This window comes from Sceloporus occidentalis, unplaced genomic scaffold (genome assembly GCF_023333645.1).
Source record: "Sceloporus occidentalis isolate IW3139 unplaced genomic scaffold, rSceOcc1.0.p SCAF_41, whole genome shotgun sequence".
NCBI lineage: Eukaryota > Metazoa > Chordata > Lepidosauria > Squamata > Phrynosomatidae > Sceloporus > Sceloporus occidentalis.
In genome coordinates this window covers 7,705,070-7,722,761 of record NW_028317021.1, presented here as the reverse complement: position 1 = coordinate 7,722,761, position 17,692 = coordinate 7,705,070, and the positions used below count along the sequence as shown (strand labels likewise).

At 38.9% G+C, this 17,692-nt stretch overlaps 1 protein-coding gene and 1 long non-coding RNA gene across 6 annotated transcripts in view; one reads left to right on the top strand and one right to left on the bottom strand.

The window, feature by feature from the left end:
- Positions 1-13,802, bottom strand: part of LOC149290119 (coiled-coil domain-containing protein 63-like) — a 42,389-nt gene extending 28,587 nt beyond the window's left edge. The window contains exons 1-4 of one of the 5 annotated variants that reach the window (XM_089489935.1): positions 12,648-13,802; positions 7,483-7,619; positions 7,071-7,202; positions 3,567-3,806 (exon numbers count right to left, since the gene is read on the bottom strand). In XM_089489935.1, the coding sequence (XP_089346061.1) occupies positions 3,567-3,794 (228 nt within the window). In that variant the 5' untranslated portion in view covers positions 3,795-3,806; positions 7,071-7,202; positions 7,483-7,619; positions 12,648-13,802. The other 4 variants (XM_089489937.1, XM_089489936.1, XM_089489934.1 and 1 more) reach the window with 4 other exon arrangements.
- A 2,129-nt stretch (positions 13,803-15,931) lies between these two features.
- On the top strand, positions 15,932-17,034 carry LOC149290118 (uncharacterized). Its single transcript, XR_016277286.1, has 2 exons — positions 15,932-16,276; positions 16,721-17,034. It is a non-coding gene; the product is annotated as an uncharacterized LOC149290118 (long non-coding RNA).
- The last annotated feature ends 658 nt before the right edge of the window (positions 17,035-17,692 follow it).

The window sequence follows — 17,692 nt, the reverse complement described above, 5'->3', positions numbered from 1 at the left end:
TCTATGTATTCCTGCATGGCAGAAGGGTCCTATGTATTCCAGCATGGCAGAAGGATCCTATGTATTCCTGCATGGCAGAAGGATCCTATGTATCCCTGCATGGCAAAAGGATGCTATGTATCCCTGCATGGCAGAAGGATCCTATGTATCCATGCATGGCAGAAGGATGCTATGTATCCCTGCATGGCAAAAGGATCCTATGTATCCATGCATGGCAGAAGGGTCCTATGTATCCATGCATGGCAGAAGGATCCTATGTATCCCTGCATGGCAAAAGGATCCTATGTATCCATGCATGGAAGAAGGGTCCTATGTATTCCTGCATGGCAGAAGGATCCTATGTGTTCCTGGATGGCAGAAGGATGCTATGTATCCCTCCATGGCTCTAGGATCCTATGTATTCCTGCATGGCAGAAGGATGCTATGTATCCCTACATGGCAGAAGAATGCTATGTATCCCTGCATGGCAAAAGGATCCTATGTATCCCTGCATGGCAGAAGGATGCTATGTATTCCTGCATGGCAGAAGGGTCCTATGTATCCCTGCATGGCTCTGGGATCCTATGTATTCCTGCATGGCAGAAGGGTCCTATGTATTCCTGCATGACAAAAGGATCCTATGTATTCCTGCATGGCAGAAGGATGCTATGTATTCCTGCATGGCAGAAGGATCATATGTATCCCTGCATAGCAGCAGGATCCTATATATTCCTGCATGGCAGAAGGATCCTATGTATCCCTGCATGGCAGAAGGATGCTCTGTATCCCTGCATGGCAAAAGGATCCAATGTATCCCTGCATGGCTCCAGGATCCTATGTATTCCTGCATTGCAGAAGGATTCTATGTATTCCTGCACGGCAGAAGGATTCTATGTATCCCTGCATGGCAGAAGGGTCCTATGTATTCCTGCATGGCAGAAGAGGGTTGGACTATATGGCTCTTAGTAGTACCTTCTATCTTTATTATTCTGTGTATTCCTGCATGGCAGGAGGAGGGTTGGTCTATACGACCTTTACAATATCTCCTTGTGTCTTTCTCATTCTCTGTATTCTTGCATGGCAGAAAGTGGGTTGGAGTACAGGACCCTTGGCGGTCCCTTCCGACTCTTTCATTCTCTGTTTTCTTGCATGTATCCTCTGTATTCCTGCATGGCAGAAGGCGGATTCATCCTTTCTTCACGGAGGTAGAGAAAGGTGGAAGGAAGAGAGGAGAGGAGAAGTGGTTGATTCAACGAGTAAATCGGCCGCAGAGCCCTGACTTCGTATCACAAACAAAGGGCAAAATAGAGGGATGTCCGAACCAATGTCCAGCTTGACCGATGGCCCTCGGGACAAATGGAGCAAGAAGGTGGACTTTCTGCTATCGGTCATCGGTTTCGCCGTCGATTTGGGCAACGTTTGGAGGTTTCCCTACGTTTGCTACCAAAATGGAGGAGGTAAGAGCCGGGGATTTGGGGTATGTTGTGCTTTTTAAAGGGGTCCCATTCCTGTGGACGATGGGTCTTGTTGTCCCTATATATAATATTATAATAATATAATATTTATTGTAAAAATATTTTAGGATATAAAAATATTGATTATAAAAATATTTTAAAATATATAAAATATTTTAACATATATAAAATTATTTTAAGAAAATTTTCAAATATATAAAATATTTTAAAATATAAAATATTGATAATAAAATGTATTTAAATATATAAAAGTATTTTAGAGTATAAAATATTAATTATAAGAATATTTTCAAATAAATAAAATATTTTCTAATATAAAATCCTTATTATAAAAATATTTTCAAATATATAAAATATTTTCAAATATAAAATCTTAATTGTAAGAATATTTTTAAACATATAAAAGTATTTGAGTATAAAATATTGATTATAAAAATATTTCTAAATATATAAAATATTTTCAAATGTAAAATATTTATTATAAAAATATTTTCAAATATAATATATTCATCATAAAAACATTTTAAAATATATAAAAATAATTTAAAATGTAGAATATTTATTATAAAATATTTGAATATATATATATATATATATATATAAAATATTTTAAAATGTATAAAATTGATTATTTAAAAGTATTCTAAAATAATTTACAATAAATATATAATATATTATATAATTTGTAATAAATACATAAAAATAATTATGAATATATTTTAAAATCATTTTTTAGATTTGTAACAAATGTTATATATTTTAAAATATTTTAAAATAATTTTTTATCATTTATATATTTTAAAATATCTCATAATAAATCTTTTATATCTGTTTTAAAATGTTTTTATATCTGTTTTAATGTCAAATAATTTAAAAATATTTTAAAATAATGTAAAATAATTTAAAAGCATTTTAAAATATTTTTAAATCATTGCAAATTAATAAAAGCATTTAAAATAAATGCACACTTATTTAGACATTAAGTTTTGTCTTTTATATTTGCAAACTTACTTTTTCTTTTTGCTGAGGTTGTTGCATTAATTGCATTAATTGATTGAAGTCGTTGCATCAATCACATTAATTAATGGGGGGTCCCTGCATTAATTCCATTCCCTCCGTTCTTTCCAATGACAGGGGCTTTCCTCATCCCTTACACCTTGATGGCTGTTTTCGGAGGGGTCCCTTTGTTTTACATGGAGTTGGCGCTGGGTCAGTTCCACCGGGTTGGAGCCATCCCCATCTGGAAGCACATCTGCCCCATATTTAAAGGTAAGCCTAATTCTGCCGTGCGGGAATACATAGGATCCCTTTGCCATGCAGGAATACATAGGATCCTAGAGTCGGAAGGGACTACTAAAGGCCCTATAGTCCATCCTTCCTACTGCCATGAAGGAATACATAGGATCCTAGAGTCTGAAGGGACTACTAAGGGTCCTATAGTCCAACCCTCCTTCTGCCATGCAGGAATACATAGAATACTACAATTGGAAGGGACTACTAAGGGTCCTATAGTCCAACCCTCCTTCTGCCATGCAGGAATACATAGAATACTACAATTGGAAGGGACTATTAAGGGTCCTATAGTCCAACCCTCCTTCTGCCATGCAGGAATACATAGGATCCTAGAGTCAGAAGGGACTACTAAGGGCCATATAATCCAACCCTCCTTCTGCCATGCAGGAATACATAGAATACTATTATCTTAGAGTTGGATTCGAACCCGCCTCCCCTTCGCTCTCGCTCTATTTCCCCCCCAAAGGCCTCGGCTTCGCCATCTGCATCATTGGCCTCTACGTCTCCTTTTACTACAACACCATAATTGCCTGGGCCTTGTATTACTTCTACTCCTCCTTTACTCACACCTTGCCCTGGACCAGTTGCAACAACTCCTGGAATACTCCAGACTGCACCAGCTACTTCGGGCGCAGCAACGTCACGTGGGGGAACCGCTCCAAGTCGCCCGCCGAAGAATTTTACACGTGAGAAAGGCGCGCAATTGCGTAATTGCGCAATTGCGCAGTCGTCAAATTGCATAATCGCATGATGTTCCCATATATATATGTGTGTGTGTGTGTGTGTGTGTTTGTGTGTGTGTGTGTAATCATATATTACCTCCTCTGCGTCCCTCCAACCTCTGAACCCAAAGACGACCTTCTCTGACCCTGCAGGAGGAAGGTCCTTGCCCTCCAGGACTCCAATGGCCTCCATGACGTGGGCGGGATCCGTTGGCAACTCCTCCTCTGCCTCTTCCTCATCTTCGCCATCGTCTACTTCAGCCTCTGGAAGGGGGTCAAGACCTCCGGGAAGGTAGGGGTCCATACTACTCCGACTGGGAACCATTGAGTAAAATCTCTGCAAGGAAAGAGTTGGGTTGAGTTGAGTTGGGTTGGTCTTGTTGGGTTGGTCTTGGTTTGGTCTAGTTGAACTGACCTTGTTGGGATTGTCTTTGGTTGGTCTAGTTGAGTTGGTCTTGGGTTGGTCTTGTTGGGTTGGTCTTGTTGGGTTGTCCTTGTTGGGTTGTCCTTGTTGGGTTGGTCTTATTGGGTTGTCCTTGTTGGGTTGGTCTTGGGTTGGTCTAGTTGGGTTGATTTTGTTGGGTTGGTCTTAATCGGGTTGGTCTTGTTGGGTTGGCCTTGTTGGGTTGGTCTCATTGGGTTGGTCTTGTTGGGTAGGCCTTGTTGGGTAGGCCTTGTTGGGTTGGTCTAGGGTTGGTCTAGTTTGGTTGGCCTTGTTGGGTTGGTCTTATTGGGTTGGTCTCGTTGGGTTGGTCTTGTTAGGTGGGTCATGTTGGGTTGTTGTTGGTTTGGTCTTGTTGGGTTGGTCTTGTTGGTTTGGTCTTGTTGGGTTGGTCTTGTTGGGTTGGTCTTGTTGGGTTGGTCTTGGATTGGTCTTGTTGGGTTGAGTTGGGTTGGGTTGTTGATAGGCCAACCTTGAGTTTGAGTTGACCAAGAATGGTTGTGTTGGGTTGACCAAGGTCAAGGTAAACTGGCTTGACCAAGAATGGTTAGGTTGGCTTTTCCAAAGTTTGGGTTGGGTTGTTGTCAACCCAACATCTCCAAGTTGGATTACCTTCAGTTTGGTTGACCAGCAATTAAGATGGGTTGACCAAGGATGGGTAGGTTGGATTGACAACCCAACCGAACCCACTCAACCCAACCTAAACCACCCAATCCAACTCAACCCAAACTAACCCAACACACTCAACCCAACACACCCAACTCAACCCAACCCACCCAACCCAACCCAACCCAACTCAATCCAAATACCAACCCCACCTAATCCAAGCCACCCAACTCAACCCAACCCAACCCACCCAACCCAACTCAACCCAAACTAACCCAACACACCCAACACAACACAACCTACCCAACTCAACCCGACCCAACCCAACTCAACCCAAACTAACCCAACACACCCAACCCAACCCAACCTACCCAACTCAACCCAACCCAATCCAACCCAACTGTCCTTGGACTTGATAGCTTCTAGGGTACCCTTCCGACGTTGGGATTTATGGCTCTACCCAACCCTTCCTTCTGCCCCGCAGGTGGTATGGGTGACGGCGACCCTGCCCTACGTGGTTTTACTCATCCTCCTCATCCGTGGGGCCACCCTCCCTGGAGCGTGGAGAGGCATCGTCTTCTACCTGAGGCCCAACTGGGAGAAGCTCACCAGCACGGCCGTAAGTTGGCAACAAAGGCGGTGAAAAATGGCCGCTGGCGGCCGCCGTGCCTAGATGGAGATGTCTCCGATGGAACAGCTTTTCCATCCTCTTCCTATCAGAGTTGTTAATTAAATGGTAATTACATGGTAATTAAGAAGATCAGAGGACGGAAGCGGAGCAAAGGAAATGCAAATCCCTAATTGAAGCACCCATCTCATTAGCATGCATTATAATCAAACAAATAAAAACAATATCTGTCTTTATGACCAGAGACAATGGGGTTCCTGTCTGTAATTAACGACGCGTGGGTTAATTTGCATGAGAGCTAATTAAATATGCACCAAAGAAATTTGAGACTCAAAATGGTCGCGTTACCTTTTTTTTATGTGTTGCGCACAAAAGCAAACAAAGGCGCACAAAATTGGCCTCGCATGCACCTAAATAAGGTCCAGTTGTTAAGTCTAACAAACACTTTCCAACACCTTTCCATCCAAAATATGCATATTTTTGACCTTTAAAGTTCGGACTAAAATCCGGAGTGGACGGCTAAAGGGTTTATTTCCCCGTTAGGTTTGGGTCGATGCTGCGGCTCAAATATTCTTCTCTTTGGGTCCCGGGTTCGGAGTTCTCCTCGCTTTGGCCAGCTATAACCCTTTCAACAACAACTGCTACCGGTAATTTATTGTTGTTATTATTATTATTATTGTAATTGACGTATTTATTTATTCTTTATTTATAAATAATTTAATAATACTAATTTATTAATAATATAATATAATTATTAATACAATATTATATTAATAATTTATTTTTATTATTAGTTTTAAAAAATAATTTACTCATGAATAGTTTCATAATTATAAATAAATTAATAATTATTTATTAACAACATAATTAATATAGTATAATATAAATAAATGATTATTACTTAATTAATTAATTATAAATACACAATAATTATTATTTAAAATAATTTATTTATGAGTAATTTAATTATTATTATTTATTAACAATATAATTAATATAATATAAATAATTTAATAGTTATTACTTAATTAATTATTTATAAATAAATAATTATTATTAAAATAATTTATTTATAAGTAATGTAACTATTATTATTTAACAATATAATTAATATAATATAAATGCTTTAATAATTATTAATTATAATTTATTTATAAGTAATTTAATTATTATTATTTATTAACAATTTAATATAATATAATAATATAAACAATTTATTAATTATTATTTAAAATATTATTTATAAAATTTTATTATTATTATTATTATTATTATTAACGTATTTAATCAAGTAAGTAATCAACCCTGACTTCCTCCCAGATTAAGTCCAAAGTCACAGCATAACCTTACAATGCAAATTAAAAAAATACCACTAACATTCCTCTCTAGGAATCGCTAGGTCCTCCAGTGCAACTCTATGGTCAATATCCATAGAATTTCATTGGAGGGCCTACAAATGCCTAGAGAAGTGTCCCTTCTAGGAATCTCTCAGTACAACTCTATGGTCAACATATGCAGAATGGAGAATATTGACCATAGAGTCAACGCTGGAGGACTTAGGATTTCCTAGAGAGGAATGTAATTATTATTATTATTATTATTAACCTTTATTTATAAAGTGCTGTAAATTTACACAGCGCTGTACATATAATCTTTTTAAATTAGATGGTTAATTAATTAATTAACCCTTTCCAGCGACGCCATCGTCACCAGTTTGGTCAACTGCCTCACCAGTTTCCTTTCCGGTTTCGTCATCTTCGCCGTCTTGGGGTACATGGCTGAAATGAGGGACGTCGAAGTGGAGGACGTCGCGAAGGACAAAGGTAAGTCTAGGAGGATGGTCATCCGACTCTATGGTCAAACAGGACAGATCCCCCCCAACTCTATGATCCCTTCCAGGTCCCAGCCTCCTCTTCATCACTTACCCAGAAGCTATCGCCAACATGGCCGGGTCGACCTTCTTCGCCATCATCTTTTTCCTCATGATGATCACTTTGGGGCTGGACAGCACGGTAAGGCTGGGATCCTTTGGCAGCGGTAAGGGATCCTATGTATTCCTGCATGGCAGAAGGTGGATCCTATGTATTCCTGCATGGCAGAAGGTGGGTTCTATGTAGGCTGTTGGACTGTATGGCCCCTTTTTTGCAGTTTGGGGGTCTGGAGGCGGTCATCACGGCCGTCATGGACGAATATCCTGACCGTTTGGGCCACCGGAGGGAGCTCTTCGTCCTGGGGCTCATCACCGTCTCCTTCCTGGGCTCTTTGGCCACACTGACCAATGTGAGTAGCCACAAGGGGAAGTGACCGAAGGATGTATCTATGGGGGGGGTCTCTAACCTTAATTATATCGTTAATTCCCCGTGTTTTTAATTACTCTTCTCGAAGGGCGGGTCATACGTCGTGAAGCTCCTGGAAGAATTTGGGGCCGGCTGTTCAATTTTGGCGGTCGTCTTCCTCGAATCCATCGCCGTTTCCTGGTTTTATGGTAAATTAAAATTAAAATCCGATTCAATTAAAACCATAATTAAAATTAAATCGAAATTAAATCAAAATTAAAATTAAAATTCAATTCAATTAAAAAGAAATTAAATTATAATAAAATAAAAACTAAATTTAAAATTAAAAAGAAATTAAATTTAAATTTAAATTAAATTAATATCAATTTCAAATTAATTTGAAATTAATTTAAATTAAATTAAAATTAAATTAAACATATACAAAATTAAATTAAAAGTAAATTAAAAATAATTTAAATTAAATAAAATAAAAATTAATTTAAATTAAATTTAAAATTGAATAAAAATAAATTAAAATTAAATTAAAAGTGTATTAAAAATAAAATAAATTAAAAATTAAAAGGAAATTAAGAATAAAGGCTTCTACCTGGATCCCTCCCGGGGGTGGCGGACCTATTCAGATGGTCCACCCTCACAGGCTGATGGAACCTAATAGGTTCCAAGAAGCCCTAGAGGGGTTTATGGTTTATGGTGATGCTGTTGATGCCCTGACTAATATCTGGGATACTGATCTCTCCAGGGCTATACACAGCATTGCTCCCAAGCGTCCTTTCAGGTCTGCTCCCAAAAAACAACCTTGGTATACGGAAGATCTCAGGTTGTGGAAGCGGGCTCTGCAACGACTAGAGCGCCGCTGGCGGAAACACCAGCGCTTATCCGACAAGACACTCCTAGAGTCTCAATTGAAGGCCTACGGAGTGACGATAGGTGTAGCGAAGCATTCTTTCTTCTCTGCATGTATCGCGTCCGCAGAGTCCCATCCAGCAGAGCTGTTCAGGGTAGTGAGGGAGCTTACTCTGCTACCCCCTGCCCCAAACCCTATTCTGGAACCATCTAAAGCCTGTTGTGACGAATTTAATAACTTCTTTGCAGATAAAATCTCTCGGATAAGGGCTGATCTTGATGCCAGCATTAGTTCAGAATCTAGAGTAGAGGTGTCCGGAGCTTCCGTGGACTTGGTTAAACTGGATCACTTTGAGTCTGTCTGTACCGAGGATGTGGACAGGATTCTGTGAAGTGTTAGGAAGACTACTTGCTCTCTCGATCCCTGTCCTTCATGGCTGACAGCTCAAGGGGAAACGGTTGTGACTAGTATGTTACACCAAATTATCAATACATCTTTCAGGGATGGGTAATTTCCATCTGCATTAAAGACGGCCATAGTAAAACCTCTATTAAAAAAGCCCTCCCTTGACCCCCTAATCCGGAATAATTATCGGCCTATCTCGCTGCTGCCATTTTTAGGGAAGGTGATCGAGAGAGCAGTCGCCTTTCAGCTTCAGGGACTCCTGGATGAAACGGATTATCTCGACCCATTTCAAACCGGCTTCCGGGCAGGCTATGGAGTTGAGACTGCCATGGTTGCCTTAGTTGATGATCTCCATCTGGGCATGGACAGGGGGAGCGTGTCCCTGTTAGTGCTCTTGGACATCTCAGCGGCCTTCGATACCATCGACCATGGTATCCTTCTGGATCGCCTGAGAGAGTTAGGTATCGGGGGCTCTGCTTTGCAGTGGTTCCGTTCCTACCTCTCGGGCAGATTCCAGATGGTGGAGCTGGGGGACTGTCATTCCGACAAGAGGGCCCTTACATCTGGGGTCCCTCAGGGAGCGATTTTGTCCCCTATGCTATTTAACATTTACATGAAGCTGCTGGGAGAGATCATCCGGAGACATGGGACGCGGTGTTATCAGTATGCTGATGACATCCAAATAGTCTTCTCTATGTCTCCGACTGATGCAGTAACTAAGGATGGCATCTCTCCTCTTGATGCCTGCTTGGAGTCGGTAATGGGCTGGATGAGGGAAAACAGACTCAGTGTGAATCCAGAGAAAATGGAAGTACTGGTGATAGGTTCTCCTGGTCCAGGTAAGAAAGTTTTTCCACCTGTCCTGAATGGGGTCACGCTCCCTGTGAAGGAATCAGTTCGCAGTTTGGGGGTGCTCCTTGACTTGTCGCTCCACCTTACATCTCAGGTGGATGCGACGGTTAGGAGCACCTGTTATCAGCTTCGGCTGATACGCCAACTGCGACCCTTCCTTGGCCGGGGGGACCTTGAAACCGTTGTACATGCTCTGGTAACCTCTCGACTAGATTTCTGTAATGCGCTTTACATGGGGCAACCCTTGTACCAATCTCGGAAGCTTCAATTAGTGCAGAATATAGCAGCAAGGGTGGTCACTGGTTGCTCCAGGGCCAGCCATATAACACCTGTTCTGAAAGATCTCCATTGGCTGCCTATTCGCTTCCGGGCCGAATACAAGGTGTTGGTTATCACCTATAAAGCCCTATATGGCTTGGGCCCAGGGTACTTGGAGGACCGCCTCTCCCCATATAGTCTGCCCTGCACTCTTAGATCAGGAGAAAGACATCTGTTGACGGTTCCAGATGTCCGCTACGCTGTTACGAGGAGGGCTTATTCTGTCTCAGCCCCTAGACTCTGGAACGCACTCCCTAATGAGCTCCGCATGTCCACTTCCCTTGACGTTTTCAAAAAAACTTGAAGACTTACCTTTTTCGTCAGGCATTCCCCCCATGAACGTTGTTGTTATTTTTCTCCCCCTGAATGTGACGTTTTTCCATTCTGTCAGCCTTGTAATTGTATTGTTGTTTTTATCTTGTTATTTTATTGTATATTGTGTTTTTAAATTGTTTTTACTATGCTGTAAACCGCTATGATCCATGGAATAGTGGTATATAAATACATTTTATTATTATTATTATTATTATTATTATTAAAATTAATTTAAATTAAATTAAAATTAAATTAAAATTTAAAATAAAATAAATTTAAATTCTATTAAATTTAAATTAAATTAAATTAAAATTAATATTTAATTTTATTATTAAAATTAAATTAATTTAAATTTAAATTAATTAATATTAACATTCGAATTCAAAAGGCTGCCTCTGTGCATTACATAATTACATTTTATTAATTAATCCAGAGGACGGATTTCCTCTGAGGCTGAGAGAGTGTGACCAAGGCTATATTTTATTATTCTTCCAGGGATCCATCAATTTTGCAGCGACATAAAATCCATGCTGGGATTTACTCCAGGGATTTACTGGCAGGTTTGCTGGGTCGCGATCAGCCCAGCTTTCCTTGCTGTGAGTATAAAGAAAGAATATTATCATATATATATATATATATATATATATATATATAATTATGATTTAAAATTTAATAACAAAATTAATGCATTTTTATTTATTATTTTATATTTTTATGCATTTACGTATTTTATTTATTTTATATTTTATTTATTTATTTAATATTTTTATTTATTTATTCATTTTCTATTTTTATTCATTCATTCATTTTATATTTTTATTTATTTATTTATTTGTAATTAATTAATTAATTTTATTTTTATTTCATTTTATTTCTTAAAACTAACAATATTGCACCAAAAGGGAAACTTCTGTGGAACTAAACACATCCCCTTTGCGTACACTTCGATGCAAGCTTAAAAAGTCCTGGGTTTCTAACACTTTTCCTAAACCAATGCTGATGCCGCTAAACGAAACCTCTGACTGAATGGAGGACGAGGAGAGAGGAGAAACCGTCATGAAACGGGTCGTGTGAGGTGTTCTCGCGACCGTAATCTCGTTCTCGTTCTCAGTTCATCATCGCCAGCTCCCTCTGGGACCCACTTCCCCTCGTCCTCTTCGATTACCAGTATCCCCAGTGGAGCGTCTCCGTCGGGTACGTCATCGGGGCCTCCTCCTTCGCCTGCATCCCGCTCTACATGGCCTACAAGCTCCTATGGACCCCGGGGTCCTTCAAACAGGTGGGACCCCCCAAAAAAAAACCTCAAAAAGGGAGGGAAGTGGGGCAGGAAACCCACCCTCGGTTCTAATAACAACTCCTCCTCCTCCTCCTTCTTTCTCTTCATCCGTCTCTCCTTCCTCCCTTTCTCTGTTTCAGCGCCTCGCCGTGTGCCTTCGGCCGGAGAATATGACGCAGGAGCCGTCGTCGTCGTCCAACACGGGGCTCCCTCTGGACCCCTAGGATTCCCCAAGGAGACCCCCAAACTGACCCCTTCCTTCCTTCCCTCCATCCTTCCTATCTCATCTTTCTCTCCTTTCTTCCTTATCTCCTTCCTTCCTTTCTCCATCCTTCCTTTCATCCATCCCTTTCTTCCTATCTCCTTCCTTATCCCTTCCTTCCTTCCTTCCTTCCTTCCTTCCTTCTGGCCATCCTTTCTTCCTTCTTTATCTCCATCCTTCCTTTCATCCTATCTCCATCCTTCCTTCCTTATCTCCTTGCTTCCTGCTTTCCTTCCTTCCTATCTCCATCCTTCTGTCATTCTTCTGTCATCTCATATTCCTTCTTTCCTTCCTTCCTTAACTCCATCCATCCTTCCTTCCTTATCTCAATCCTTCCTTCCTTCATTCTCTCCATCCATCCTTCCTTATCTCTTTCCTTCCTTCCTTCCTTCCTTCCATCCATCCATCCATCCATCCCTTTCATCCTATCTTCTTTCTTCCTTCCTTCTTTCGTTGCTTCCTATCTCCTTCCTTCCTTCCTATCTACATCCTTCAGTCCGTCCTTATCTCTATCCTTCCTTATCTCTATCCTTCCTTCCTTCAGTCCTTCCTTCCTTATCTCCTTCCTTCCTTCTCTCCTTCCTTCCTATTAAGTTCATAATCTTACGAATAAAAGGAATAGTAGATGGAAAAAAAGAGTGTGATTTATTCATTTTAGAGACTGTTATTTTCCTCGTTCTCTGTTTATCTCTTTCTTTAAGCAGCATCAGCATTATTATTATAATTATTAATTAATTATTAATTTTTTCCTTCTTTTAAACTGGGAAAATACTTAATTTTCCATATTAATTATAATTATTTTTAAAATTTGTCTTTTGATGTCTACTTTTTGCCTATAGAAAGTGAGATATTCTTGGTACCTTTGGAAACTACAATTCCCAGAATGCAACAGAGATAGGAAGCAATGGAAGAAGTGAGGGCAGCAAAAGATACCTTCTGGGTCCTAAAGTCCACCAAATTTTGGCAAACCCTTCGATGGAATAAATACAATACTTTTCAATGTAATAATTAAGGAAGGAAGAAGGAAGGAAGGAAAGAAAAGAGGGATGGAAGGAAGGAGCGAAAAGTAGGGAAGAAGGATGGAAGGGAGGGAGGAAAGGAAAGAGGAAAAAGGGAGAAGGAAAGAAAGGAAAGGAAGGGAAGGGAAAGGAAGGAAGGAGATGGAAGAGAAGAGAGAAAGTAAGGAAGGATGGATGGAAAGAAGGGATGAAAGGAAAGAGGAGGAAGGAAAGAAAGAAAGAGAAGAAGGAAGAAAGGGGGAAAGAATAGTATGGATGAAAGGAAAGAGAAGGAAGGAAGGAGAAAAAGAAAGAGAAAGAGAGGAGAGAAAACTAAGGAAAGAAAGAAGGAACTAAGGAAGGAAGGATTGGGAAGAAAACATTGGGAAGGAAGGAAAAGAAGGATGGAAGGAGAGAAAAGCAAGGAAAGAAGGAAGGAAGGATTGGGAAGGGAGGAAGGAGGAATGAAATAGAAGGTAAGATGGAGGAAAGGAAGTAGAAGGAAGGAAGGGAGGATTGGGAAGGAAGGAGGAAAGAAGAAGGAAGTAAAGAAGGAAGGAAGGAGAAGAGAGAAGGAAACAGTAAGGAAAGATGGATGGAAGGAAGGGAGGATTGGGAAGAAACGAAGGAGCGCGAAGAAGGAACGAAGGAAGGGATGAAAGCAGGAGAGGAAAGAAAGGAAAGAGGCTAAGGGGAGAAAATGAAGGAAGGGAGGGAAAGAGGAGAGGGAAGGAGGGAAAGAAGGGAAGAGAGAGAGGGGTGGACCTTGGTGCTGACGCAGGCGCTCTGCACATGCTGAGAGGATGCTGCTGCTGGGGAGGATGCTGCTGGGGATACTGGGGGCACTGGTTCCAGGGGTCCAGGCCTCTTTCTCCAGGGTCCTCCGTCCGTCCTCCGTCCTCTGGGAACAGAACCTGGGTGAGGATCAAGACCCCTTCCTTCCCTCCTTCCTTCCAATCCCTTCCTTCCTTCCTTCCATCAATTAAAGCCCTTCCTTCCTTACCTCCATCCATCCCCCTCCTTCCCTCCCTTTATCTTTCTCTCCTTCTTTCCATCCTTTCTTCATCTTTCTCTCCTTCCTTCCCATCCCTTCCTTCCTTCCCCCAATTAAAGCCATTCCTTCCTTACCTCCATCCATCCCCCTCCTTCCCTCCCTTTATCATTCTCTCCTTCCCTTCCTTCCTCCATCTTTCTCTCCTTCCTTCCTTCCCTCCATCCTTCCCATCCCTTCCTTCCTTCCTTCAATTAAAGCCCTTCCTTCTTTACCTCCATCCATCCACCTCTTTCCCTTCCTTTATCTTTCTTTCCTTCCCTTCCTTCTCTCCATCCTTCTTTCCTCCATCTTTCTCTCCTTCCTTCCCTTCCTTTCCTTCCTTCCTTCCATCAATTAAAGCCCTTCCTTCCTTACCTCCATCCATCCCCCTCCTTCCCTCCCTTTATCTTTCTCCCCTTCCTTCCTTCCTCCATCTTTCTCTCCATCCTTCCCATCCCTTCCTTTCTTTCTTCCTTCGTTCGTTCGTTCCTTCCTTCCTTCCATCAAGCCCTTCCTTCCTTACCTCCATCCACCCCCCTCCTTCCCTCCCTTTATATTTCTCTCCTTCCCTTCCTTCCTTCCTTCCTTCCTTCCTTCCTTCCTTCCTTCTCTCCATTCCTCCATCTTTCTCTCATTCCTTCACTCCATCCTTCCCATCCCTTCCTTCCTTCCATCAATCAAAGCCCTTCCTTCATTACCTCCATCCATCCATCCCCTTCCTTCCTTCCCTCCCTTTATCTTTCTCTCCTTCCCTTCCTTCCCTCCATCCTTCCTTCTTCCATCTTTCTCTCCTTCCTTCCCTCCATCCTTCCTTACTTCCTCCATCTTTCTCTCCTTCCTTCCCTCCATCCTTCCCATCCCTCCCTTCCTTCCTTCCTTCCTTCCTTCCTTCCTTCCTTCCTTCCTTCCTTCCATCAATTAAAGCCCTTCCTTCCTTACCTCCATCCATCCCCCTCCTTCCCTCCCTTTATCTTTCTCTCCTTCTCTTCCTTCCATCCTTCCCTCCATCTTTCCTTCCTCCATCTTTCTCTCCTTCCTTCCCTCCATCCTTCCCATCCCTTCCTTCCATCAATTAAAGCCCTTCCTTCCTTACCTCCATCCATCCCCCTCCTTCCCTCCCTTTATATTTCTCTCCTTCCCTTCCTTCCTTCCCTCCATCCTTCTTTCCCCCATCTTTCTCTCCTTCCTTCCCTCCATCCTTCCCATCCCTTCTTTCCATCAATTAAAGCCCTTCCTTCCTTACCTCCATCCATCCCCCTCCTTCCCTCCCTTTATCTTTTTCTCCTTCCCTTCCTTCCTTCTCTCCAACCTTACTTCCTCCATCTTTCTCTCCTTCCTTCCCTCCATCCATCCCATCCCTTCTTTCCTTCCATCAATTAAAGCCCTTCCTTCCTTACCTCCATCCATCCCCCTCCTTCCCTCCCTTTATCTTTCTCTCCTTCCCTTCCTTCTCTTCCATTCTTCCCCGTTCCATCCTTTCTCTACCTCCTTCTTTCCTAGCTTCCTATCTCAATCTGTCTCTCCTTCCTTCCTTCTTTTTCTTCCTTCCTAACTCCATCTTTCCCTCCTTCTTTCCTTTATTTCTTCCTTCCTTCCTATTGCATTTCTTTCTTTCCTTCCTTTCCTCCCTACCTCCATCCTTTCTTTTCTTCCCCCTTCCAACATATATACTATATTGCAATAATATATAAATATATACTATTCAATAATAATAATTATTATTATTATAAACAATATATGTAATAAAAATATATAAATAATTTATACTATTTAAAAATAAAAGTTATATAAATAATATATAATATTTAATAATAATAATAATAAAATTATATTGTAAATAATATATATCTTATATGTAATATATATATATTGTTTGATAATAATATATGCCAATTAATAACAATATATAAATAATGTATACTATTTAATAATAATACATTATATAAATAATATATAATAGTATGTAATATATCATTTCATATTATATAAATAATATATAATATATAATTATATATGCAATATATAATAAATAATACATATATATATTATTTATTATTTATATTATATTGTTATATAATATAAAATATACTTGTTTGATAATATAAATAATGTATACTATTTAATAATAACAAATTATATAGGTAATACATAATATATAATAATATAAGTAATATATAATATTTAATAATATAAAAATATAAAATAATATTGTAAATAATGTCTCTCTCTGGCTTTGCTTTGCGAACGAAGATTCAGGAAGGACTCATCCCGTGCTTTGTACAAGCGCATTGGTGACTAAAAAGGCCAATCCAGGACAAACAGGTCCAGTTGCAGAAAGCACAGCGGAAAGTCTCCTTGGGTGATGTTTCCAGGTTGTGGTTCTTTCTGTGTTGTCGTTTCTCTTCGAGACTCATTCGGCGTGAGCTTTCGAAAAAAGCTGCAGCATTGTGGATAGTGCGTCTCCATGCCTCCCAATGCGAGGCCAGGGCAGACCATTGTTGGAGATCAATTTGGTGATCAATACATTATTGGTAAATAATGTTTAATATATGATAATATATATACATAGTATATACTGTTTGATTATAATATTATATTATAAATAATACATACTATTTAACAAAAATTAAATATATGAATAATATACACTGTTTAATAATAAATTACATACATAATTTATATATTTTGAAGAATAATAAATTATATAAATAATACTTTCTAATAATAATTAATTATATTAATATATACTATTAAATAATAATGTTATATAAATAATATATGCTTTTTAATAATAATCAATTACATTAACATATACTATTTTATAATAATGAATTACACTAATATATACTATTTAATAATAATCAATTGTATTAATATGTATTATTTAATAATAATTAATTATATTAAAATATATACTAGTACTAATAATAATATTGATATTATTTCCCCTTCTATTTCCTTTCCTTTTTTCCCAGTCCTGATGGGGAGCGTCTTCAGCCTTTTGCTGACAGTCATCGTCCTTCTGGCCATCTGCGTCTACAAACCCATCCGAAGGAGATAGGGTTCGGACTAGCAGCCGGGATGGACAGACAGACGGACAGACGGTTGGTCACCCATCCCCTGCAAAAACAATAAACCCTGATCCCGCCCGGATCGATAACCCAGGATAACGGCGCCTTCGGAAAAACACGGGACCCTTTTTTCTGGATGCGAACGTTTGGTTCTTAATTATTATAATTTAATTGATTTAATTAATTTAAAAAAATAAAATAAAAATCCTGGCTTCACAGATTGGATTCCTGGCATATATTTGTTATACACGCGCGCACGCGCGCACACGTATATACGGATGTATATACATTAATATATATTATACACACACGCATATATATTATATACAATATTATAGCAATAGCAAATACTTTTAGATTATATATGTATTATATGTGTGTGTGTGTGTAATATTGATAGATATAATATTGATAGATATTATATATAAATAATACTTATCTACCAATTTATATATATATATATATATATATATGAGAGATATAATATATAAACATATCTATCTACATATGTATCCATCTATTATATATATTTTTTATTTTATATAATATAGATACACTACATATATATACCTATTTACCTATTATAAATATATATATATATATATATATATATATATATATCTACACACACAAACACATTAAATATATATATAAATAAGTATGTAGATATATGTATATATATATATGTAAAATGATGTATGTATAATACGGATAGACATACTATATACGTACTATAGATAGATACACACACACACACACACATATATACATACACACATTATATGATATCTATATCTATATATAGAATATTTAGAATATTAGCATTAATTTATTATTTATCCTGAGCATATAATATTAATAATTATATATTAATAA